General features: G+C 41.1%; 1 protein-coding gene across 1 annotated transcript; it reads left to right on the forward strand.

Annotated features, from left to right (window-relative positions):
* Positions 1-815: 815 nt before the first annotated feature.
* Positions 816-15,844, forward strand: irs2b (insulin receptor substrate 2b). The gene is made up of 2 exons (XM_055031838.1): positions 816-4,404; positions 13,092-15,844. Exons 1-2 carry the CDS (start codon positions 1,074-1,076, stop codon positions 13,094-13,096), a joined length of 3,336 nt encoding a protein of 1,111 aa, XP_054887813.1. The 5' UTR covers positions 816-1,073; the 3' UTR covers positions 13,097-15,844.
* The last annotated feature ends 11,438 nt before the right edge of the window (positions 15,845-27,282 follow it).

The following is a 27,282-nucleotide window of genomic DNA, read 5'->3' on the forward strand; positions in this document are numbered from 1 at the left end:
AAAAACTTTATGAAATAATTATTAGATATGGATTATCTTTAAACAAAACATTAAATACTATTATTATGTTACTATTTCCAAATAATACCTTCCAAAATTGTTATATTATTATAGTTTTTCATCCTTAATGTTAATATTAATATATAATTTTAAATAACATATAAACATAGCGACCTACGAAGGTAAATTCAAAACTAAAACTGAAATAAGAAGTAACTAACTAGCTTTTTACAATAATTGTCTTTACTTTATAACATGCAACATATTAATGAAACAAATACTTAAATATTAAAGAAATATACACATGTTGGCTAATCAATCCAGATTCATAATGTTGGCGTTTTGTTTCTACAAGGTTATTTACAAAATAACTTAACATTTAATTGATCTTTGTCTAATTCATAATTTTGATCTTTTATTTTGCGAATATTCTATGATTACAAAAACGATAACATAAAAAAAAGTGTGTCAGTCGGTGTTTTATAATCCGCCCAAAGATTTACACAACAAGATCTCATTTGGTGGTCTTTTTGGATCCATATCCTGCTTTAAAAAAAAGGCTGGATGGATCATGGGAGTAGAGGCTATAAATAAAGCTACGCTGCTGTGTGACTACGCGTAAATGAGTCGGAAGAGGGCAGAGTGATAGTAGGAGGGCTGTCTCCTCCTCCTCTCTCTCCAGCATTCATCCCGTTTCCACCAATGAGCACAATGAGCTCAGGGCGCACCGCCCACTGCCGGTGTGTGCGTGTATGTGTGTGAGTGCGTGAGTGAGTGAGTGAGAGACTTTTTTTTTTTCCTCCTTCGCCTTTCCCTTCCTTTTTTTAAGCCAAAGCTGGATGTGTGGATCGTCACATGTTGTTTCCTCTCTTCAGTCTGCACATCAGCCGGCATGCGTTATTTACTGCTTGGCTGCGGGAGAAGACGAGCGCACGTACGGCTCTGGAAATAGAGGACTAAACATAAAGCGCGGAGTTTCTTTTCTCTCTCTCTCTTTTTTTTTTCTTCTTTTCGTCTAGCGACTCCTGGAAACCCAAGCGCTGCGGTCTGGTCTGGACCAGAGGAGCACGAGAATGGCGAGTCCGCCAACCACGGGCGGCCAGGCGCTGATGACCGGCACCAGTAATACAAATAATAACAGCGCGAAGAAATGTGGATATCTGAAGAAGCAGAAACACGGACACAAGCGCTTTTTCGTTTTAAAGGAGCCGTGCGAAGGATTCCCTGCCCGGCTGGAGTACTACGAGAACGAGAAGAAATGGAGGAACAAGTCCGCCGCCAAGAGAGTTGTTCCCCTGGACTGCTGCCTCAACGTCAGCAAGAGAGCGGACGCGAAACACAAGTATCTCATTGCTCTTTACACCAAGGACGAGTATTTTGCCGTGGCGGCGGAAAACGAGCAAGAGCAGGAGAACTGGTACCGGGCGCTGACGGACCTAATGGCCGAGGGGAAAGCGTGTGACGGCTCGGCGTCCAACTCTGCGTCCTCACTGGTTGGCTTCGACGAGACGAGTTACGGTGTAATAACGCCGGTGGCCGCCGCCTACAAGGAGGTATGGCAGGTTAACCTCAAATCCAGGGGACTGGGGCAGAGTAGGAATCTGACCGGCGTGTACAGGCTCTGTCTCTCCAGCCGAATGATCAGCTTTGTTAAACTCAACTCGGAGGTCGCCTCTGTCGTACTACAGCTGATGAACATCAGAAGGTGCGGCCACTCCGACAGCTTTTTCTTCATCGAGGTGGGTCGATCTGCAGCCATCGGTCCAGGGGAGCTGTGGATGCAAGCTGATGACTCAGTAGTGGCTCAGAATATCCACGAAACTATCCTAGAGGCCATGAAAGCCATGAAGGAGCTGTCGGAGTTCCGCCCGCGCAGCAAAAGTCAGTCATCTAGCACCAACCCCATCTCTGTGCCAACAAGGAGGCATCTGAATAATCTCCCACCGAGCCAGACCGGCCTCCCCCGGAGGACACGTACTGACAGCACCTCTGCCACATCTCCTGTGAGTAGTAAATGCCTGTCTTGTCGCATACGCACAGCCAGCGAGGGCGATGGCACCATGACACGCCCAATGTCTGTCACCGGCAGCCCCCTCAGCCCAGGGGTCCACAGGACCCTCCTGAGCCGGTCTCACACCATAACAGCACGACCCTCCTTGACTTTTGAGTCTTCTACTCTCCAGCACAGTAAGTCCATGTCTATGCCCCTGTCTCATTCTCCGCCTGTGGCCACCCCATGCTCAGGACATGTGTCCAACTGTGTGGACAGCAACGTCCCCCGCCCCTCCAGCTGCAGTGCATCATTCTCAGGCTCTCCCAGTGATGCAGGCTTTATATCATGTGAAGAATATGGCTCCAGCCCTGCTGATGTACGGGACCTCAGGTTACCCTTAACTCTTCGCAGCAACACTCCTGAATCTCTGAAAGCAGACACCCCTCCCTCCAGGGATGGGAGTGAACTTGATGGCTACATGGTGATGGAGAGGCAAAATCAGAATGGTTACCGGCGGCTGTCAGAGCTGGATAAAGTGTATCGAAAGCGAACGTACTCCCTCACTACCCCCCGCCAGCAGAGGCGACCCCCTCAGGTGTCCTCAGCTTCTCTGGATGAATACACTCTCATGAGAGCCACATACACCAGTGGAAGCCGGACTTCTTTGAGGTGTCACACGGCCTCACCTAAAGGAAGTGGACTAGAAGATTACAGGGATGTTCACATCAGCTCTAACAGTCTCCAAGGTGACAGCGGCTACATGCCAATGATGCCCGGAGTTGCACCCAAGACTCCAGGGTCCAAGGATGACCCCTACATGCCTATGAGCCCTATGTGTGTTTCTGCTCCAAAGCAGATCATCAATCCACGTTCACACGCTTGCACTGCAGGGCTAGCCCCACGCATTGACTCCCCTGGGAGTATTTCTCTGGAGGACAATGGCTACATGCCTATGTGGTGCGGACACAAAATGTCAGTGGAAAGCAGTGATGGAAAGCCAAGCAATGGAGAGTATCTGTACATGTCTCCCGTTGACACTCTGGTTTCTCTCACACCCCCAGAGTACCTTCTCAGCCTCTCAGGAGACCCCCAGCCCCACCACAGACAGCCTTATTGTTACAACTCCCTACCAAGATCAGTCAAAGGACAGTTGCAGCGAACTGGGTCTGCTGACACCGACCAGTATGTTGTAATGAGTTTACAAAGACAACGGATAGAAGAAGAGTCAAACGGTAGTCCCGTCTCACCCGGAGAATCTGGAACCAGCAGTACCCCAGATACGCCAACCACTCCATCTTCTCTCCCTTCTCCTCTAAAACTGATTCGATCAGACGGAGGCCTGTTGCATCGCAGCAGGGTGTGCCGGCCCACCCGCCTGGCTCTGGAATCCCTTCGAACACTACCATGTATGAGTGAGCATCCCCTTCCCTCAGAACCTCGCAGCCCTGGAGAGTACATCAACATTGATTTTGGTAGTACTGCCAAAGTCCCACTGTTGGAGAGCTCAGAGGCTGGAAGCGTAATGTGTACAATGGAGGGATCACTGTCTCTGTCAGACTATGCTAACATCGACATCAATTCATCGGTTCATCGCCAATCACAGCAAGTAGAAAGTTCCCACCCAACAGGGTGTCTTAACCATACATCTGATGTCTTGATGTGCTCCAGCATGGTGAGCAACCAGCAGGACACACAGAGAGTTGAAGGGAAGGAGGATGAAAAGAGAATGGAGGGAGAGACAAAGACAATGGGACAGAAAGGGAGTCCTGAATGTGAGCCTGCTATTACCAAAGGTGACTACACTGAGATGACCTTTGGTCCTCCTGGTCCTTTATCTGTTCTCTGTGCCACTGATGCCACCCCCCTCCCCACCAGCCCCACTGCATGTGTGAAGAGACTCAGTCTTGAAAGCAGCTTAGTGGATGTGGTTCCCCCTGTGCCAGTGGATTCTTTCCTACTTGGGGCACCATCATTATCTCTCAGTGTTGTAGATCCAGACCGGGGGGCCAAGGTTATCCGGGCTGACCCTCAGGGGCGTCGCCGCCATAGCTCCGAGACCTTCTCCTCCACCACCACTGTGACGCCTGTGTGCCCGTCTTTTGCCCATGACACCAAGCGGCACAGCTCCGCTTCTGTGGAGAACGTGTCCCACTCTGTCCACAGCTCTGAGGAGCCCGGCGAGGACCACAGCAGCCCCATGTGCAGGGAAACGTCAGCAGGATATCAAAACGGACTGAACTATATTGCCTTAAACTTGATGGAAGGGAACCTCGGAACAGGCAGGTTAGGTGGATGCGACGAATTCCTGAGGTTCAAAACGACTTGCGGCTGCAAAGGGGGTCTAAATGGGTTCAGCGCCAGCCCCTACGCCAGCATGGGATTCAAGGAGACTACTACTGCTGCTGTGAAAGGTGAGTGTTTGTCCTCATTGCACACGCCCTTTCATTCAGTAGGTTTTTCATTCATAAAGGGAGTGGTGTAAGGGTAGATATAGTAGGATCATAATCCGCCTCAGTGAGCCAGAGATTGGCCACACATAACATCACTTCCTACATCTTTTGCACTTCTATGTGATGACATTACCTGCCTCAAAACATATATCTTCATCTGCATCAAGCCTGTTTGGCCATTATTTTTTACCTTGCAGATCTTTCCTAACCTCATAATTCTGACTCTATATAGTGTGTTGAAAATAACCAGCACCCGGTAATCAACTGTGTCTTTTTTCTTTTACTCCTCCACTGCTAATATGTAAACACAGGCTGCAGAAGTCTCGCAGAAGTAAACCAGTTATTAACATGGCTACCGGGTGTGGGCTGCGATGTTTAGATAGGATTAGTCACCTACTCGTTCCACCCATCACTGAAAAATCTCAAGGCTATGTGATTCTGGGGAAGTCTTTCGTCTTGTTTGAAACTGCAGAGCTGGCATACTGGAAACAGTTTTATTTCTCTTCCCAAATAAGAGAGTTTGAATTACTATTATGAAGTAATCAAATGATACAAATGGAGAAAATAGTGTCTATTTTGGGTGCAGCACATTGTCTATTTGCACTTTCATTAGTTTACTAAGTTAGCTAAGAAGAGTCATACTTTCTTCCTCTGCAGCCATCTTATTTTGAAAGAGCTTCTTATGGTGTATTCTGTTTGGCTTGACGCTTCCATCGTGTGTTTTGTGTGAATGGTTCGCTCTGAGCTCCCTCAATGACGCAGTTTTCGGCCACGTCAGTGTATCAGGAAAAAAATAAAAAATAATCTTATACAGTGACGCACCACATTACGATCCTACTGTAGAAGGATCTAGAATATGTTTTATTTAAAGTGTCTTCCGCTGTGTTTTGTAACCATGAAAAGGCTTAACATTTGGGAGCAGCGGTATTCCACCCCCCATCAAAATATTACCTTTCCCCTCATTTTGTTCAGTGTTGCATCAGTGGCTTTTCATACACATGTAAATGGCAGGGGTTTATTTACAGAGATTGATGACCTGGCAGGGGCATGTTAGAAGTTGTTTGCCTGAAAAGAAAATACAGAAAGACAGGATCATCATGAGTCACAAAAATCTGTGTTTCTGATGGTGAAATAGTAGAGTTTAATTAGTGTTTGTGCTTTCACAACTGGGCTTGTCTCCCCTTTCTGGTCTCAGCCAAGGCTCTCATTCTCTGAGCCACAGCCGGCATGGAGCTCAGTGCAAGTCATCGGGTTCCCCAGAAAAACAAGTGAGTCAGTTGTTTATCAATTGTCAGGTACTGGGTTTCAGAGCTGGAATGTGGGCAGTGTGCAAAGGTTGCTGGGAGAGGTGAATGCTCACTTGTTTTTCTAACCTGGTGGGATGGACTTAGAGGAGCAGGAGGAGGAGGAGGGGGTGATGGGAGGATTCTTTTCCTTTCCCCCTCTGTGAGCAACTTCACAAACATGCCAATGAAATGTTCTTTTACAAGAACAAGCTCTGATAAACATGTTTTGTGTGGGGATAGTTGTCTTGAAAGAGACACACATGCACTGTAAACGTGTACTTTCCGACCTGTTGAAAATGTTCCTGGATTGTTCAGAAATATTGAAACTCCTCCCTGTATGGATATGGTTTTGGGTAAATGCATCCCTTTGGTACCCGCCTCAGTGTACAAACTGTTTGGTAGAATTTTTCTTTTCTGTTTTTAAGTATTAGTTCTTCTCTCTATTGATTATTTTTATGGATAATATAAAGAAATTAATAGTCATAAAGGTTCGAAAATTAAATGTATGATTCAGTTGAATGTTATTAGTTGAAAACTTTGAATTACAGTCTTTTTCCGTTCGTTTTGATCCGCATTTGGAGCTGTTTCCTCACACAATAAATGTCCAATTGAGTGATAATTTATTGGGGTCGAGTAACTTTATTATGTTACAGACGTTAACATAATGAATTACAAATTGACGCACGGTAGAACATCTCACAGTACACATCACAATTTCACATACCAAAAAGTCAGATAAATAAAATGACCAAAAAGGTGAAATGACCTGGAAATGTGATGCTTGTTTGTTTATTGGGGCATTAATGATGGCAGCGCTGCCTTGCCCCCACCTGTTGCTACACAGTGTCAGCCATCTAGCTGAAATAAGGTGAAATAAAGTTTGAACTTTTTTACAAGAATGAGAAAATCTGCTGGTTGCAAATGTTTCTTGCCGAAAAAAAAAAAAAAAAAAAAGAACAGTCACATGCCTTCATCTACACAACGCAGGGGGAAATGTTAGTCAGTCTTTGCCCATTTGCAGATGAATGACCTCTGGCATCGAAATATCAAATATTTCTTATAGAAAAAAAAAGCGGAACCTGTTTACTACAAGTTGACAGGCTTTACCACATTCCCCATGTTCGCTTGGTACACTGTTGTTTGCATTCCTGCCATTCTTCATGTACGTTTGGCCATCACCTGTTGTGATGTGTCATCCCAGATCATAGAAGGAAGATGCTGCTAATTTGTTAACACTTCCTGTCTGTCAGTGTACGGAGGAAGTTCTGCAGGTTTTCCGTTGGAAACGTTACTGGCCTGCGGACAGTAGCCGCATTTCTCTTTATTTGAGTTGCAAATTTCAGACGGACTCTTTCAGACTTTTCACAAAAACAAAGCAAATTAGTCAAATTACCATGTTATTCTTGTTCTTTGTACCAATGGAAAGTTTGCGCTCAAATGCTTGCAATGAGCTAAAAGCAGAGTGATCTTTTTTTGTCGAAGGTAGTAGTTAAAAATTATTACATTAGAGGCACCAATGAATTTTTCTAATTGATTCTCCCTTTATCTGCCCTGATCAGAAAAAGCCAAACCAAAAATCAGTTTCTTCTTGTTGATTAAATACCTCAAAACGTAATACTTGATGGTGATTCTCCATCCATCAATACATCAAACAATTGCATGTACTTTGATGCATTTTTTGAATTTGATACAAAAATCACTTAAAGATAAAGGGAACTAATCTTTAAATTCACTTATTTTGTCAAAACAAACACCTCTATTAAAGAGCCTGCATCACATTCTTCCTACAAGGAATAGTTGGAAGGTCAAAATGTAATTTTGTCAAAAAAGGAGAAGCATATCAGTCAGAAAAAGCCTGATTGGTGAAGCCTTACCTTACACAATTACACATTAAATTTACTGACATTTTCTTTGCACAATCTAAAAATTCTCTCCTACCGCAAGTTGGCTAATTTTTGATGTGAACTCTTAGAGGTGTGTCCACCTTTGTGTATGCACCACGGCTCTTTTTCAAAAGAGACTAAATCTACCTGAAGGACGCGTAAAAACATGTTTTGAAAATGTAGAGGAGGCTTTTGGCCAAACTTAGACCGCTTTGTGAGTGTTTCCTAATGCCCTGAAGTGAACTCTGATGGAAACACAGCTTGTGTCATTTACTTGTCTGGGTGTCAGGTGGTGTTGTGTTGAAAGGATTATGAGAAATCCACTCACTTAAATGTCTATGTTTCGGTCAGAACAGGTAACGGAGGCCTGTCTGCTGTTTTAACACCTTCTCTTTATTCCTTTTGTTTCCCCATTTTTTGTACTACCTGCTAATGTTCTTCATCATCCTTTTGTCATTTCTAACCCCCAATTTTCCAGCTTTTTTGTTTCCTATTTTCTTTTTACGCAACATTTGGTTCTTTGAATCAAAGCAGTCCTGCACGGGTGCAGACGGAGGGGGAAAACTGACTCACGCTCTCCATTTGTGGGCCCAAACTGCTCGCCCACCCCCTATCCCTGAAAATACACACACCCACCAGTCACACATTCTGACTTTGTGTGCCACTACTAAGTGCGTAGATATACAGCTATCGGCAGATGGTGGGTAGTGGGGGTGTGGTGGGGTCAGGGGTTTCTGCACCTGCCCCGCCAAGCAGTACTCACTGGTTATCTGGCTCCTCCGAGGAGAGTGACAATACGGCAGTGACTGGCCACCATCTGCCACCACAACAACAGAGGGAGAGGGTGCCTGTGTGTGTGTGTGTGTGTGTGTGTGTGTGTGTGTGTGTGTGTGTGTGTGTGTGTGTGTAAGAGAGAGAGGGATAGAGAGGGGAGATGGGGGTGTGGCCAAGCAGTTTCAAGAAGCCAACCCGAAACCCTTCCCCCCTTTCTTTCCTCCTGTGTGCGTCCTCCTCCCCCCGTTTCTCCTCGTCTTTGCTCTTCAAAACTGTGGTTTCTGTTTTTCAGAAACATTGTGACATCCAGTGCACATGGGAGCTTGTTGTTGTTTATTGAATCTCTGATTAGGTTTTACACACAACTCACTGGCAATTGTTTGTGCACATTAGAAAACGGTCCAGATTCTCATTTCAGTCTCATTTCCTTCATATTAAGTGCATCTCAGTTTTAGGACACAGGGTTGTGTGCATCCTCACCTGTCCCAAACACCCCCTGGCCTGCAGACTCACGTAAGCAGCGTCTCTGATACATAACTCTGAGCAAAGTAGGGCGGGATGTTCCAGCGCAAGATCAAAACAAAGTTAACCTCACGTATCCTCAATTTAGCTCGGAGGTAAGACGGATTACATTCTCTTCAGGATTAGACATTGTTCAGTAGCTTGTTTTTCGAAAGGTGAAGCAGAGGCAGTGGCTCTGTGTGTGTATTCGTCCTGTACCCAAAAACACGCCAGGTGAGAGGGATCTAATGTAAAGACAGCTCGCACATCTGATGTTTATGATCGTGCAGCGTTCTGAAGTCACGTATGATGACTTTCTGTTTCTGGACTGGAATCCTGCCAGTTGTTTGTTTTAGTGGAGAATGGAGCTGTCACATCATTTATCACAGACACCTGAATTAAAATTAGAGCACATATTGCTCTGATGATTGATTGATGGATTAGGTAATTACTCTAAGCCAAACAACTAGGTGTTGCCTCATTTCAGCTCTGAGGGTTTCTTCTTTGTGTTAATTTATTTGGATAACTGCAAACTAAACATCTGTCGGTATGAGATTCTGGTGCCATAATAATCCTGATTATAAAATATAAAAAAGTTGTAGAAACCAGAAATGGCTGAAATTTTCATTTATATTGGAAGTATTTCTTTAGTTGCAGACACAATCTTTGCTGCAAAAAAATATTTGCATGTTTTAATATTTTTCTAATATTGTACAAAAAAGGCTTACGTGGTTAAATGAAGAACTTGCAAAAAGTCCTGGTCTTTTTTTTTATCAGATTAATCAATTAATTATCTGAATAACTGATAGAATAATAAGTGAGGGGCTGCACCTCTCTACTCTGTTCAGCTGGTCCAGTCAGTACGACACTTTTTCTGGCATTTCGGTACAGGACTTTGAAACCTAACAACAAGCTTCCTGCAAAAAAAGATAAGCTGAGCTTTGCTGTTCCAATAGTCTGACTTTCTGATTCTGATTTTAGACAGATTTTTTAACAAAAAATATAAAAAAGAAGGTCCTTTAATTTTAGGAAGAAGTTTTAAACCAGTCAAAATGATGAAGAATCATTCATATGTATGCTCAAATGCACATCATAGTAAATGTATATTGATTTATTGACTGCTAATGATGTCAATAATTTGTTTATTGACATTATATACATTTGTTGAATGGGAAAGAAAAATATTCTAATTATAAATTTTGATGCTGTGGGTGTGGGACAACAGCCTGGCTTGCTGTTGTTGTTTTTGTTTTGTTGGTCAGGTCAGGTGTGAGAGGTCAGCCGGTGTTTGTTTGGCCTGAGCGCTGCTGTACATCAGGGAGGAGCTGACCAGGTTTAGGAATGTAAACAAAGCGGACCTGTTCGTTCCTTCGTTTACTGGCCCGTTTTTCAGACAGATGGTGACATAAACTGGCGATTCATCTGCAAACAGACAGTGAAGAGCCGGAGAGGAGTCTGCTAATACATAACTGTGTCTCTGAATGGAGCAGGGGCTAATTTTAGCTTGAGTGAACTAAATAAATAATGAACAGAGCTTGTGTGTGTGTCTGTGTTGGTGTGGGTGGGCAGGTATGGGGCCGGGAGTGGGGGCCACGAGGGTGGGTTTTTTGTTGCAGTGAGAGGTGGGGGTGTGTGTGCATGTGCTTGTAAAAAGGAGGAGGGGTAGGGGGTACTGGGTTCATCCCCCCCTGCTGGATCCCCTCCTCCCAGTAACACACCCACTTTCCCAAACCTTCCAGCCTACTCCTTTCTTCGCTACAATCTTCTTGGGTTTGAAAAGCGCTGTGTGTGGCCGATCGCCGTCTTTGCAATTATTGTTCTTAGGAATTTAAAAAAATAAAATAGATAGAAGAGGGGTGATGCATCACTTTGTTTTTAGCAGCCACACCTGGTTGTTGATCTGAGCTGGTAAGGTGATTCAATTCTCCTTCCCGGCAGATCGCAGTCATTCTCACCCAAGTGCTTGCCTCTACAGGCTGCTGACTAGCCCATCCCCTCACACACATTTGGATCGGTATGGTCTCCGAGTCCCATGACCTCACTGCATTCCCGTTCCTCTCTGTCAGGTTCGTTCTGTTACTGTGGTTTTTCCACCGCTTCCCACCCCACCATGTCTGTTTTCCTCCCTCTCCGCCAGCACAGGTGACCTCAGGAGTAAAATCAATTATCCGCTTATTCAAACGAGCTTTTCCAGATCCATATTTTTGCATCCTGGACAACGACTCCCCCTCAAGCAACTTCCCTGTGCTTTTTTTTTTCTCTTTAGAACAAACTACTATCTTCATTTTCCTTCAAGGCAAAATATAGAGCAGAGATAGAGAACAGAAGTGTGTGTGTTTGTATGTTTATAGTGGGAAAAGGGTGGAGGAGGGGTTGGAGGGGAGTATATAGGGATTCTGAATGAAAGGTTTGTTTTAGAGAATGATGATCACATCCAGCTTTGTGAAAACAGCTCTTGTTCTTCACGGCCAGGAAGAAGCAGAGGAGGCAGTGAGCGAGAGAAGAAATGCAGCCGCTATCTCTGTGTGTGTGTGCGTGTTTGTGTCAGCCGGCCAAGACTTCCGCTCCTATCTGATAGCCTTGCATGCAAATGAAACCTCACAAACATGTACACAGGGGCATAAGGTCAGTGCAGCTTTCCACTGAGAGACATGCTAGACGTCAAACATCGTGCTCTCTGGGTATTTGGAAGCTCATGCGTTTGTCTGAGTGCTAGGGACAGATGAAAGTTCTGTTGAGGTACAGCGTTGGTATTTTCCCTTCTTTTAGTCAGCAGGAGAGTCTTGTCATGTTTCAGCTGCATAGTGTTAAATGCCTCACTGTTTTATCCCCCTGCCACTTCCGTGTTCACCAGCCGAGGCATATACAACACAAAAGCAAACTCCTCGAAGGGCAACTGTTGTTTAAAGTGGGACCATTAAGCCCTTTCTACACAAATGAGTATTTATTTTCAACTGGTTATTTATAAAAACTATAAAAAGGGTAGAAAACATTAGCAGCTTCAAAATATGGAGGTGGAAAGAATTGATGAAATTTTGTTTGCAAGCAAAATATTTTAATCTTGATTCTTGGCACTGATTGGTTGTTCTCCCAGAGCGGAAATAAGGCAGACTGCAGATGCTAGATTCAGAAATTAAAAACTTTTTTTTTTTTTTTTTTTTTTTTTACAATTATAAGCATTTATAGAAAGCATTGCTAGTATTTGCAGATTTCAGGTTTTTGCTATATTGCTGTCAACCTTTACCTCACATACTGGGGGATTCACTGTATACTTATTCAGTCCAGGTTTAACTTGATTTTTGCCCTTTTCTATTTGCCACATGGTTCTATTGCCACCAAAATATTGGAAACCTTATTTCTGTTTCTCAGATTGTGTTGTAAAAAATCACTGAAGAAGCATCTACCACTTCTAAATGATCTGGCAGCATTTTGTAGAAAAAAGAAACAGTGACAGAAGGAAAGGCAAAAATATGTGTTTTGAAGTGTCCAATAGGAGGATTCAATGGTTTTGTTCTCTTTAGAGGGAAAAAATACCTTCCTTAATGGGACGCCTGAAGTGTTTTACAGAATGAAAGCATATAATAAGCAAACCAATGTGTTTTGGGAGTTTGAGGTGTTTGGACCCAGTTCCAGACAGGCTAAACAATAATATCGGTATTATGACATTTGAGACACCACACCTATAACTGCTGAACAAAAGAGATAAACCAAAGGACACATCTACTAATTGATCTAATTCCCTTCACCAGCCAGAGAGATACATAAAAGCAGTGATACTCTATGTATCACTGCTTTACTGCAGAAGGCACAGGCTGCTGTAGCAGGAAGTGACACAACTTTGAGTTCATCTGGTGTGTAATTTCAGGGCTTTTCTCATATATCCAAACTGCTTTTATTACTGTTAACAAAAATAATGCCCCTCTAAATAAACAGAGGTTGTATTTCTTTAAAATAGTGTACCAGATCATAATTTTTTTTCCATAGTCTTTTTTACACAGTCAATAAACAACACCCGAGTTTTTCCAGCATTGTTGAGGTGTCTACACAGCTCTACCCAAAACACAAACTTGACATTTTCCAAGAAAAGGTCCAAATTGTGGACCTTTTCTTTCATTCTCCATTAAAAAGATACTGAATAGAAACATGTGTTTTTATCACAGTACAACATCTGGTTCTAAAAAGTTTTTTTTTCCCCTTCTTCCAGAATGAAGACTGATGGGTCTTCCCACCTCTCCTCCTCTTCTTCTTCCTCCCCTTCCTGTGAAAGTGAAACTCCGCTGTATCCAGATGATTAAGTCACCACTGCAACAGTTGGACAGCTGACGTCCCTTAACCTCTTCGCTGCCCTCTGTGGGGGGTTTGGAGACGGCCATAACCATGGAAACACAGACGTTTGACCCTTGACCTACATCCCTCCTCTCCTTTTTTCTCAGCACCCAAACATCCAGGTGCCATTGCTGCTGTAGTGCTAGACCAAGAACTCCGACAGAATATGAAACTCTTAACACTAGATAGGTAACTTTATCTCATTTCCTAGGCCTTCAATCTCTTCTGCAGTAGTTTATTACAGCATTTACTGTAGTAGTTTATTCCATTTACAGACTTAGAATTGGATTTTATTTTGGCTTCAGCCAAGTAGTTGTCAGACTTTTCTCACCTGAAAACCTGTGAACCAAACCTGGAGAGCATGCGTACGCAATTACATGCAAAGAAAAAAAAAAAACCTTTCATGAATACTGATATATATTTATTTATTTATCTATGATGTATGTATGTATTAAATGAAAAGGGTGTGAGAATCTGCATACAGGGTTGAGCTGCAAAAAGAAGATAGCATTTGTGGAGCTTATTTAAAAGTCAAAGGTAATGTCTACTTACACAAGAAAAGAAAAAAACCCTACCTCAGCACTGAGTCAAACAGTAGAAATATATATGAAATATTTATTTTCAGAGGTGAATGTTAAAATAAAATGCAAAAAAAGTACAAAAAAACCCCCCATCAATCCAAAGCCTTACTCTCGCCATCAGCCTCATTCTGATGGATCCCTTCAGTTTGGACCTTTAAATACACAGTATCAAAGATTTACATGATCATTTTAACTGACTGAATGTTTATCAGAGCCAGCCTCTCTGAGATTAAGTTCCGTATCTTGCCACATCTATAACAAAAGTGATGTATTCAAAGACCAGAGTAATATATCTATTGTGATCCATGACATGGTTTTTCACACAGAGATAATTAATGCCAGGATGACCTTAGTAGCACCACAGGCGCGCGCAGCAGAGCATCACATCTGTGTCTGCCTGTCTGAGCACAAGTCTCATTTCACCTGTGACATGCTGCAGGAAACGATGACCCACCTGGACTGGGCATGGACCGGTGTGAGATTCTAAAGTGATGACAACTTTGGAGAAAAACACCAGTTTCACAGTATCAAGGCATTTATTTATTTTGACAAAGAGCTAATCAGGAAATTTATGATAAGAATATAAAATGTTGGGATCATTTTCAAGGGCGTGCTATGTAGACTGAGATATTAATGAGCAGGTTAATTATAGGCCAGTTTGCCAGTAAAATATTTTTACTTTAACAAGAGCAACAAACACTCATGTTTCCACAGCATGACTGCCCTTGTTTTTGCCAACCAGAAATATTTCCAAACAGCTGAATCGGTCTTTCTCATAAGCGAGGGAAGAGCGAGGCACCCTTGTTTCAGCCAGCTAACCAGCAGTGGCAATCGCTGAAAATGAAAATATGGCAGAACATGTTGACAGCTATAAAAGTTCAACTTTTTGAAAGCCTTGACAACAGAAACCGGTCCATGCCCAGTCAGGACAAGCGTCAGGAGAATGAATGTTTGCGAGCGATTTATACAGCCTAGGATAGTATTTGTCCCTCACCTGATGCCTCATTGCAGCGCTCTGTCACCAAAGCAATGTGGCACACAAACCTTGCAGGACCACAGGGCCCCGCCCTTTGATTAGGCTTCTCTGCGCGGTCCTGCATTTACAAACTTTCCAGATTGTAACACGAGACACGCTGAATGTAGTACGTGCTGTGTTCTGAGCCTGGGAACGCAGGCTTCAACAAGGCGACATCCAGATGTACTCAACGCAAACCACCACACTTACACTCGCCGAACGAAAACCAAGGGAAGCATTTTATTTAACTCACAGGTACCTTCGCCTATATAGTGTAGATAATGCGGTGTTACAGACAATTACATCTGAGCAATTGCTGAGAAAATTTCAGAGGTGTTAAGTTAAAGAATATGTTTGTACTGTACATAGTATGTGTTTGAGTGAATTTTTTTCCTGACACAACAAAAGCACTAATTAAGTTATACGATGACCAACAAGGTTTGGCTTTTGATTTATTTTTTCTTTTCTTTTCTTTTACTGTCTTGCAAAATGGATGCCACTATGAGGACATTTTCTAATGCTGTAGTTCTGGAATATAAAATAAAAAAATAGAGAGAAAATAATGATTAATACTTGACACAATTACTTCTTGATACTTAGGTACGACACACATGGCATCTATGCAATATTTACACCTTTCGAAAAATTAGTTTACATAGATGAACCAAATGTAGAAATAATGTTGATAATGTTTTTTAAAAAAATGAAATCAAAAATGTTTGCCATTTGTACAATTTTGTCCTCAGATTTTGAAATGGAAAATCTTTTGGCTTTTTTTTTTCATTTCTTTTGGCTAATGAACTATTTTTGGCGTTTTGAGCAGTGTTTTGCATTTTGGAAAATGTTTTTATTCAGCATCATAAAAAAGGTTACGACATGGGCTTTGGCTTGCCTTGCTGTGTCTTCATTGTAAATATTTCATATCATGCACATTGTGATGCTACTAAGAAATGATAATTTAAACTTAGCTTATTGCTTTAGATTGTATTGATTCTTTATAGATACATGCAATAAATGATATTTAAGAAAATTGAAGACTGGTTTGTGTTTCTTGCTCATCTTCAAAAAGATTGTTTTTATAACTTGTCGGAATAAAATAAAAATTGGGCACGTCTTGTTTTCTATGTCTATAAACATAATTTTAAAACTTGGGCGTAGAGCTTATCTAGCAATAGTTGCAGTGTTAGCATTGTCATTGTTTGTGTGCCTGGTTGTCCCGACCTCAAGCCATGTTGAAACAGCTGGAGGGATTTAAAATCATGCTGATTCTTTGTTTGAATGGCAGGCATGATTCCAAGTTTTTGTGCACTTGTAGAAATATTTATACACCTTCGAACTTTTCACATAACGTCAGGTGAAAACTATAAACCTCAGACATATTAAAATTATTTTTATATTGAAACCAAACCAAAGTAGAACATAAGCAGGAAGTGGAAGGAAAACAAAACATAATTTCTAGTTGCATTTTATTTTATTATAAATAAAAATCTGCTAATAGTCTTAATACTTTGCAAAACCACCTTTGACCCTGATTATTTTATTGGTATGTCATAAACAGTATTGAACATTTAGATAAAAGTGACAAAAAACATTTCCCATTCCATTTTTGGCAATGCAGCTGAAGGTTAGCCAGATAGAGGCTGGCACATCTATGAACACAGATTTCTGGGTTTTGCTGCAGATTTTCTGTGACACTACTGTCTTGACTTTGACTGAACCATTCCAACACATCAACATGCTTTCACCTGAACCATTTCATCTGTGGAATAAAAGCTTAACCTCTCCTCCAGTTACAATTCTTCTTCAGGTTTCCATCCAGGATGATCCTTTTTTTTTTTTTAGCTTTGTCCTCTTCCTTATCAAATCTGAGCAGTTTTTATGTCACTGCTATACTTATTTCCTGCTCAGTCTGCTATTTTTATTGTTCTTCATGATGCTATTCTCATGTTCTCTAATGTGCTGTACCTCTGATGCATTGAAAAACATCTGAATTTATATTGAGATTAAATTACACACAACAGGACTCTGGGTGGGTGATTACTGCAGAGAACTGGTTGCACTGGGTTTTATGGAAGGTCAAGTAACACTTTTTATATTTGTATAAAAAAAGATGTTTAAAAAGACGTTCCTTTTATATTAAAAATATGAATTCTTTCATGTTGAACAAGGAGAAACAATTCCAACAAAAACCATGTACATCCGTAGATGTAGGATACTCAAAAAAGTTAAAAAGTAGTGCAAATACTGTTTATGAAGCCCTACACTCAAGCTGAAAATGATAGATTTTTCCTTGAAGTTTTGTAGCTGTTGTGGAGGAATTGTTTGGAACAGCTGGAAACAGATGGGTTGAGCTGCAGCGATGTGCTGGTTGACTGACAGTGCAGAGGGTATAGAATAATAGCCCTGGGGTGGAGGTCATACATTAGGCAGATGTCCCAGAAGCACAGACAGGGCTAATGCGAGGGCAAAATCCTTGAGAGTAAAGTGGGAAATATTGTCATTAAAACAAAAATCCTGTCACTGTTATTTAATTTTTGAGTCTATTCCCTGCTTGATTTGTTGCTAATGTTTAAGTTAAGACTCTTTCAGTTTGCTAAAATGAATGTAGTGTAGAAAATACGTTGCAGGCATGTTCTGTCCTGACAAGTCTCCTGTTCCTGTGGCTTGTTTGCTGATAGAGTGATATTTTCAGTGCTTTATGTTGACTGAGTCAAATATGGAAGACGTGGTACTTTACCTTAGACTCAAATAAAGGCTTTCTCGATAAGACCATGCAAATTGCAATTGTGAACCCATTGAACTTCATTGTGTGTGAATAGCGTCTGTATGTCTGGGTGTGCACGAGTCTCTGTATCCATTTACACAAGTGAGCATATGTGTTATCTGGGGGCTGTGGGGGTGGGCTGGAGTAGATGTAAGAATGGAGAGGTCCATATGAGTAGCATAAAGTAGCCTGTGGCCCCAAGGGGGTCATCCGACTTATGGACAGGGACCTTCAGTGGTTCCAAAGGAAATGGTACGCTTCCGGAAAAGCTGTCTGGGACACCACATTAGCAACTGTGTGTATAAATGTGTGTGTGCTTTTAAAAGCAAGGAGGCTGTGTGGCCATTTGTGGATGTAAAGCTCCACGTCCCCACAAGTCCCACTCTCCATCCCCATCACCCAATCAAAACAGACAGCCTTCAGTTGTCCTGAGTGACCACTAATAGCTGACATATTTTCAGTATAATACTGGGTTGATGGTGTGAATTCCTTCTGTTTTCTTTTAAAAAGCCTATTATGTGTGGTGTTAAACTAAGACAGCATTTCAGAAAAAAGGCACCATAACAACAGTCAAACATGGTGGTGGCAGTGATGGCCTTGAGCTGCTTTGCTTAAGGACCTAAATGACTTGCTACAACTAATGCAACTGGCCTAACCTGAAGTTAGACAAAAATTTGTGTCACCCATTATATTGACCACAACCACAACTATTTTATGCATACATATGCCATAAGGTTTAAGCACTTTATATAGTTTTATCAATTTTTGGTTATTAGTGCAGGGCTTGTTGTGAAGCCACTCAAAACCGATGGGAAGATGAATGAAGTTAAATTAAGGAAGTTTTGGCAAAAAAGTCTTCAAAAAGGTTGCAGACTGTGGTGGAGGTTTGCCTTCCAGCAACACAATGGAAGGGTTTTGATCAAAGAACATAACATAATTTTTTTTTTTTTTAGCAAAGATACTTTTGAAAGGTACCGTAGCTCATCTTACCTGTCCATGAATGAAACATGGCACCTGTTGGTTGTGACTGTAATGATTGAACAGATAATGAGACTCAGCCTATCATGAGGTGAGAAATGTTCAGGCCTGTTTGACTGACACACATGACAATAATGAACATCTACTTGAGCACCACTTCCTATTTGTGAATCAGTAGTCAACAGTTGTTTCTCTTTCCTGTTTTTTTTTCTTTACAATAACACGCACCCGATTCTTTAGCTGGCGCTCTGGATCATGTTGACGTTGTTGTATCATTCTCTCTGCACTTCATTACAAGCCAGCAAAGCTGGAGTAAACAAAGAATGCTTTCCGCTTTCTGCTGATATCTTTCTCTCTGTGTTTACATGTGAACTGTCACACAAATTAATCCTTCCTGTGTACTTTCATTTAATTTTCCTCTATGTATTGTAGTGCTACTATTATCAAGAGACAACAGGGTTTGATGGTTACTGATGTTAGTTCAGAATGACTGATTTTTGATAAAAGCAGACCCAGTTAGGTCTGATTCAACATGCATAAAAATGTGCGTGTTCAGTTCATATCCCTCACTTGGTGTGGTCGAGTGCGTGCAAGGTCATCTTCTTCCAAAGACATTCCCAGCTGTTTCCCAGGTAGCGTTCTCACGCTTCTTGTGCATCTCCTGTTTCTCACGCTGGCTGCTTTAGTTGTAATCCCTACCAATATGAACACACACAAACACACACGCACACGCACGCAGACTGGCCAACCATTTACCTGGGCCACACTCACTCAAAAGCCACAATAAAGACAGGGTAAAGGAAAAGAATAATACAAGCTGACACACACAATGGTAGAGAAAATAAATGAAGTGATGTAAAAGGGAGAAATGGAAAGAATAGGCAGGAGAGGTGGAAAAACAAGAAAACAGTGGGAAGGTACAGGAACAGGATGAGCTCACGTTCGTCCTCTGGCTCCGCCCACTCCGTGTGACTCACACTTCACAGGTGGCGTTGAACGTGTGTTTACAGCTGCAGGTCAGCTCAGGGTGTGTCTCTGCCGGTGAACATGTTTTCTCAAGCAGAGGTAGAGCTTTTCATTACATCAGTGTTCCAGCAGATTTATTACCACCCTGCCGGCATCATCAAAGTGACAATCAGAGAGAGCAGCGTGGAAGACGGAGAAGTGCTTCAACAAACATGCTCCGTCATACGTTACCTGTCTCATCCAAGTCCTTGAATTCAGCTGTTTCAGTCACTTCTTTGGTTGCAAATGTATAAAACAAACATTTGTGAAAGAATGAGTCAGTGGATCTAATAGTGTCTGGCTTTCCTAACCACTAAATATTCCAGAGTGAACCAAGTGGAGGATGTTGTTTTGCATAGTGTGCATCAACTTTCTGCATAGTTAACAGCTATAGACCTGCATGCTTCATGAGCCCTTCTTGATTAGCTCAAGAAAAAGCAAAGCAAAGCTTCATGATTTCCACCACCGACCTGTTACCCTTCCCTTTTAGACCAAGTATTAAAGCATTGTGCCATTTGCTTTACCAGACCTTTTACTTTCAGTTTTCCTTTCTAAAAACAAAACTCAAATCCTTAAAATCATACTATTTCTCAGGGGATTACAGGACACAATGAATGGACCAATTCCCCCCCCCGATTTTTCATAATATAAATTCAAGCTCTGTTCAACAGCTTTAAGCATTTTTTTTTTGTTTAACCACAGTTTTTTATGCCACTCATTTAGTTTTAGTATAGAAAGCTTAGGACACAACGAATAAAATGCAAAGCTACTGTGTGCCAAGGATTTGGCTAATGGTTTACAAATTTATGACTCACTGCATTGGAGCAAAAATTATTTTACTTGTCAAACCATCTTTTTTTGGGGAATTTCTCATTTACGAAAACTGACAACACACGAGAATTTAGTTTTCCGATTTTTGTTCTGCTTCTCTATATGTACATGCAACTGTGACTCTTTTCTTTAAGAATGGAAATTTAAACAGACAGTAAAAAGGTGAAAATTAGGAACAAAACTGAAAGAACTTTTTAATAAGGCAATGTCAAATATTCCAAGAAAGTCTACCTCTCTTTGGAATAGTAAAAAAAAATAAATAAACCTTGTGGCTAAAGAGTTTTGCAAAGTACTATAAATTCAGAAAACTTTGAGCTAAGGTTTTGATGTCACAGTCTTAAATTTGGAAACTCTTTAGTCTGCTATCCCTTGAAAGCAACCACACTCAATGAGAACATCACGAATAGCACGGTACGAGAGGCATTTCTCCGTCTCTTTCCCTCCCTGCTGTAGGCCTCAAAGTGATGGATGTGGTCACTGGACACAGCACACAACCTGCGGACAGCCACAAGTTCCTTAGAAGGCAGCAACATCTGCTTTCTTGGCTGCTGAGTGTCCATGGCCTTTCAGCAGTGGGGTTTTCTTTGTGGCCAACATGGAGAAAGAATAATGGGTTCAGATAGACTTTGATGCTAATGTTAGGGAGTTTAAATCAAAACTTGGATTATTATTTTCATATTTTTTCGGATCTTGCCCAAGCAAAGATGGACACTAAGCGATTATATCTTTTAACCTTGGTCTCACACCTTTATCACAGCTGACAGAATTTTATATTGGAGAGACAGTAGACAGATTTAAAGTGTATAAATATTTGGACAACCCTTTGCTTGTATCACCTTTTAAGTAGTTTTCTTTCCAGACCAATGGGAAACATTTTGCTCCAGTAAGGACAGTAATTTGTCTTGATCTACTCACTGTCGCTTGTTTACACTGTAGCATAAATCAATATTTGCTGTTCTTTTATCTGACATGGTAGCAATCTTGTCTTTATTCTGTGTTCCCATCAATGTTAGCAAAATTACTGACAAGAGAAATCAAGGAAGCTTGATAACATTTTCTGATGGTTTTACATCTGCAAATTCAGGATTCATTTATTCTTCCTCAGATGCCTCAGATGGATACCTTTTTTAATTTTTTTTATCAACTGGGCGTGGTTGTGTTTTATTAATTTCTCAGAACTCGTTCTAAAAGTGGGAAAAGGCAGAAAGGTGAAGATAATTTTATTTATATAGCAAATATGCACAACAAGGCAATTTTTCAGGGAATCCCTGTTCTGGATTGCTAAGTAAATGTAAGTAAACAAGTATCCTCTGGACTTCTGAGATGCTAAATAATTATAAGTATTTTCTGGACTTTGTAAGTGTGCTCTAAATTTGGAAAAGTAATGAGTGCTCCACAGTTTCTAAGTAATAATAAGAACTAAATGCTCCTGTTCTGGAAGAATTTTTCTGGATTCTAAGTTCGATCTAATTCCTTTTCTGGGTTGCAATAATAGGAGTCACTGTCCATCTAAACAGTGAGTAAGTACTCTTCAGTTTCCAAAAAAATAAGCTAAAGAGTGACTAAAAAACTAGAGCCTCTGGATTCCAAGTTTGTTCTAATTCCTTTTCTGGGTTGAAAGTGAATACTCTACAGTTTCTTACAAAATAAAATAAAAAAGAGGAAAGGGAACATTAGGGCAAATGGCAACATTCAGGCAAAACAAAGAGCTGAGTGAAGGCGGTGACATCACAGGGGCATGAAACCACTTTTCTCAGCCTCCCGACAGAAGTCCGACAAGATTTTGTTATCGAGGACAGTCCTTGGGAGCGCTCAGGTCTACATCTGCATGGGATAACAGGAGGGGGTGAGGTGGGAATGAGCGTTATGTTTACATATCTTCAAGGAGATTGGAAATATGCAGCTTTTTCCCCGTGTTTCCCCAAAGGCAACACGAGGAAAGCCAATTCAGATACAGAATGTCTGAGGTCAGGCAGATTATAAATTTCAATCTTCCCGAAAGTCTCTCCGATACGTCTCAGTTCCCAATCATTCAAATTAGTTTGGTCGTTCCACTGAACTGAAACTAGCAACTTCTCCAAGATTGATTCCATCCTGTTAGTGAGTTTTGAGCCTCAGCTGGGCTGTGAGTCTCAGCAAGACTCACATCCAACTTGCATCTCTGTCCACACCAACAGTCTAGTGTTCGCTGGTTCGGCCAAGTCCATCACAAATGTGTCAGTAAGCCAGGTATCCGCAAGTTCCAAACAGCAGAAATCCTGTTATCATGAATAAATCCAGGCTGTATCCCGCCAGGTGTGTCCCAGCAGGACAAGAGGGCTCTCCTGTGGCCAGTCTTCTTATGTAGAAAATTTTACCAATTGCATTGAGAGACCAATTGACCAGATCCATAATTTGTAGATTTGGAGGATGTGAAAAGAAAGGCTCCCAAAATATAGAAAAAGACAGGACAAAAACAGAGCAAGCAGGGCAGGCAAGGGCAGAGAGGGAGCAGAGGAAAAAAGTGTCTGCCTTCACTGAGAGCAACAGAGGAAAAAAAACCCAAAACAAAACATGATCTTTAAGTGACGCAGATATGTGTTGATCTTTGTGAGTCAGGAAAGGGCTATTTATCTAAACTTGGCCATCTCTAGACTTAGAGAACTGGAAAAGAAATAACTTTGACAACCAATTCCAGATTGGGTTCCAAGTAAATCTTGCTACCACACACAGAGGTCATAATGTCAAAGCGTGTAAAAATATAATTCCTAGCTGTAGGAATAATACTAAGGAACAACATATCGGGCAGCTTTTTATACCATTTGTTCACCAGTTTGAGAAGAATATGAGGAGAAAACCATTTCTATCTATGATAATTGATTTTAGTGAAACTACGTGATTTGGTCAGATGAGCCTAAAGTCAAAACATTTCAGGTGGGTCTGACGTAATACAAATGATGGACAGTAACCAGAACCTCAGTTAAGTCTGATGAGGGATCTGATGCTTTTGGCCCATTTTAAAAGAATGCCCACTTAACACAGAAATTGTTTTCTTGACACAAAATTAAGCATTGTCTCAGTCCTCATCCTTTAAATGGTACAAGGTCAAATTCTTCTGGGCAAGCATTGTGACAGTGGGTATGACATGAACAAAATACAAGTACATTTTCAACTATATAAAAGGGTTGTCCATGCCAATTTAGACATGTGATATTGTGGTGTATTGCATCATTTTAAGAGCACGCTCCAAAATTTAGCAATGCCTTTGAGCACATGGTAAATATTCTGCTGGTACAACTCTGCTCATTTGTTAGTTGGTCTTTTCAATCTCTAACAGCATTTTTGCAAATGTCTTCTATGAAACGTGCATTTTTACAAGCAAAAATGCACAAGATGTACACTGTTTTGCAACAGAATTGATATATGTTGAAGCTTTCCACATTTTAGTGCATTATAACCACAAGTTCAATGCAACTTGAACTTGCAAGTTGCAAAATGAGTGAAGTTCATTGCAATAAACTTCATTCATTTCATTCTGTGAAACGAATGAAAACCACAACTGATTTTCAATACTCTGCTCACAAATTGAAATCTTCATGGGTAATATGTAGATAAATATGGAAACACACATTTCTGTGGGTCTTTTTTCTAATCTCAAATGAACTTTATTTGCCTTCCTATGGGAGTTTGTTGATTACTCTGTTAAAAACAGTGGCAACAACAGACGTCTTTCTCTTGCTTAGTAATAATTTTGCAGTTGTCTGACTGAAGCTGTTGTGTCTTTGTTTTGCGTGAAACTTCAGGTAGAAAATCAGCTTCTATAAAAAGACATCTTGGAATGTAGTGTTATTCTTCTGTGGAAAATTTCACAAGCTTTTTTTCCAGGAAATTCTTTAGGGATACACAAACAAGACAGTTAGTAATGTTGCTCAATAATTAGTTGGAAGAGCACAGGAACACTGTGCAGTGGAATATTGCATACCTGGCCAATTGAATCAAGGAGAGCTGCCTCTTTTTCCGGCATTTCATACCTACACACCTACATAACCATATATCTTTTTTTTCTCCCCGTTTTCCTCTGCAGAATCACGACTTCTTGCCTCTCCTTTTATTCCCAAGTTAATTGATGACTTCAAAGGTTTTGCTTTCTCCAATCTCTACATTTCCCCATCTACATTTTTTTTATATCTTTGATAATATTCTGAATTCTCAGGGTCTGCATCTTATCTCAGCCACTCTCAGTATGACGCACAGAGTCGATCAAGGTCGTGCTGTTTCTATGCTACACTGGGAAGGCGTCCTTGAAAAGTCAATTTTGAGATAACTCTATGTTCGTCTTTACAGTTGCTATGTTTGAAAGCCACGGAGGGATGGGAGGAGAGACGGAAAAAAGAGAAAAGTTAAGGACAATTGTCCCATTATTTTTATTTACACACTCATTTATTTCACCTCTGGTCACAAAAAAATGTGATGACCTTTATATAAGGTCTAAGAGAGTCTTCCACAAAGCTGCTCACTCAGGTGTTGAACAGGATTTGGTGGATGGGCACAAGGCAAATAGGGGAATGGGTTTCTCATTTGGGAATTACCACCCTGTCCACTGAATGATGGAGACTGGTAGTGGTAGGGGGAGATAAATAAATAATTAGGGAAACTACACAAGGTCTCTTGTTTTCAAGGCAAAGAGATAGCAGAGCCCAGCATTCATTTAACAGAGGTGTGGATTAATTTCCCCCCACTTCACTATTAATTTCATTGGCAACAATGCCAGAATGAGACTCAAGGCACAAAAGATTCCCTTGTTTGGCTTCTCCAATATCTGTGTAATGAAAGCTGTTTTCCATCATTGAAATCACACAGCAGGTTTGGTGAGAACCCCTGAGACACTGACACTCTCTGGAACTGGGCCATCGGTTTCCTTCAATCACCCCAATGTGGAAGGCCGTGGAGCTGACAGCCTTCTATGGCCGAATGATACCAACCCCCCCATGAGTGCCAATAAGCAAACACAGAGCCTCCCCTGGGGTCCCCCAGGTGGTCTCAGTCAACACACCGAATGAAGCATCACTCAATGAAGGATCAAAAGAAAGGCCATCCACCCATTCCTCATCCTATCCCCCCATCCCCACCATCCTCCCCTCCGCAGCCAGCCTCACACACTCTTTGATTCACCTAAATTCAGTTTATAGCACCATATTGGCTGTTTCTGTTATTTCCAGAGTTTCAGACATTCTCATGAGACACAGAGAAGTGGTTCCCAAACCTGCTCCTCAAGTCCCCCTGACCTGCATGTTTTACGTCTCTCCTTGCTTTCAATCACCTGACTTAAATCAACTCTGCAGAAGTATTAAGAATTACAAAAAGGCACAAATATTGACCAGGTGGCTATGCAGTTATTTCGATCAGGAGTTTCTAATTTCCCACATTCTGAGACGCCCTCCTCTATAGAGCCATTCCTTTGACTCTTAATCCAGGCCGTGGACAGGCAGGGACTTCAGCTGGAGAATACCCACATGCTTTGTCATATTTTTGTCTGCTACTGACACATTTTTGGTCGAACTCAAGCATTTCCATATCTTTGTGACTTTGTGATTATGACTTCAATGTAATATGACTGTACCTCATTGGAAACGTTTCTTTTGCCCAGCTTACATGGAAATATTCAGAAATGCTGGGGTATATCTACAAAACGTCATCATATTTCAAGTTGGAAAAATATTAGAACGATTTCTTTTTCTGCTTTTAATGTTGGTTTCATTACGATTTCAAGAAAATCAGAAGATTACAATAATATTTTATTTGTTGAATTTATTCAAAGTTGTTCAGCTGGGTTCAGACGACGTCTCTGAGAAGCACAGAAATGCTCTTCCACGTGAAATTTTCTCTCTCCAGTCTTTATGGGCCTTGTTTTCTGTGCAGTCATGTTAGAACGGTAAGAGGTTATTCTTTGCACAAAGTTGCAAGCATAAAATTATCCAAAATGCTTTTGGGAGCTCAGTGAAGTATCAGTAGTTCTTTTGACTGGAATTAAGAACCTCCAATTCAATGGATATATTACAGAAACTAGAATTTCAGACTTTTCGTCATAAAAATCTTCCTAATTGATGAATTATATATAAATGGGAAGAAATAAATGGTTAAAATTTAACCACAGTAAAAAGAAGAAAAAAGATTGAAGCATCAACAGTGTAGGAAAAATACATTCCCCTCATTACTCCAGTAAGGCCAGTCTGTGTCTACTACAGCAAGAAGCTATAACATTCCACCGTCCTATAGGCTGTGGTGAACCGCAACGTCTGAGAAGTATGACTTCTGGGAAGCAACTTTATACTGTAATTCTGGTTGGACTGGGTAGTCTCACAGAAATCAGGAAAGAGAACTGGTAACCACTCTGCAAACTGCGAAATTTGTTCCAACTTTTTAAAATCTATTTGCTTGTGTCCCTTTAGGAATTGAGAAATGCATTATTCTGCTGTTCTGTGTTTTCGTAATTCAAGAATCTTTCTAGATATTCCAACTTTAACCACAAGTCACTGTCATAAATGATCTCAGTGGTTGCAGACTTTCACCTGGAAAGTCTGGAGAAAACCTTTAGAAAAACATTGCGATAGAGGAAACTGAAGGGAAGACTTGTTTGCAACATCTAGCGTGATCCCTTTCTCAGTATGCTAAAAGGCCTGTTGGATATCCACTCATTGCCTCATCTACAAAGATTTACAGTCTGAATTGGAGTGTTCCATCATTTTTCTGATTTCAAGAGAAAAATCATTTTAGTAATATGAGGCTGGCTGTACAAAATCACAGCATCAATGTGTGTCTTTCTTATCTGTACATCGATCAAGTCCCATAAAATAAATGGAACTGAAACTTTTATAATTGAAATTTTACTTTTTGAGCTGATTAGATTTTGTTGGAC

Source organism: Poeciliopsis prolifica, unplaced genomic scaffold, assembly GCF_027474105.1.
Source record: "Poeciliopsis prolifica strain line A6 unplaced genomic scaffold, Auburn_PproV2 SCAFFOLD007, whole genome shotgun sequence".
In the NCBI taxonomy this organism is placed as follows: domain Eukaryota; kingdom Metazoa; phylum Chordata; class Actinopteri; order Cyprinodontiformes; family Poeciliidae; genus Poeciliopsis; species Poeciliopsis prolifica.

Coding starts and splice junctions, on each gene's coding strand:
- irs2b (XM_055031838.1), top strand. CDS start 1,074: ATGGCGAGTCCGCCAACCACGGGCGGCCAGGCGCTGATGACCGGCACC.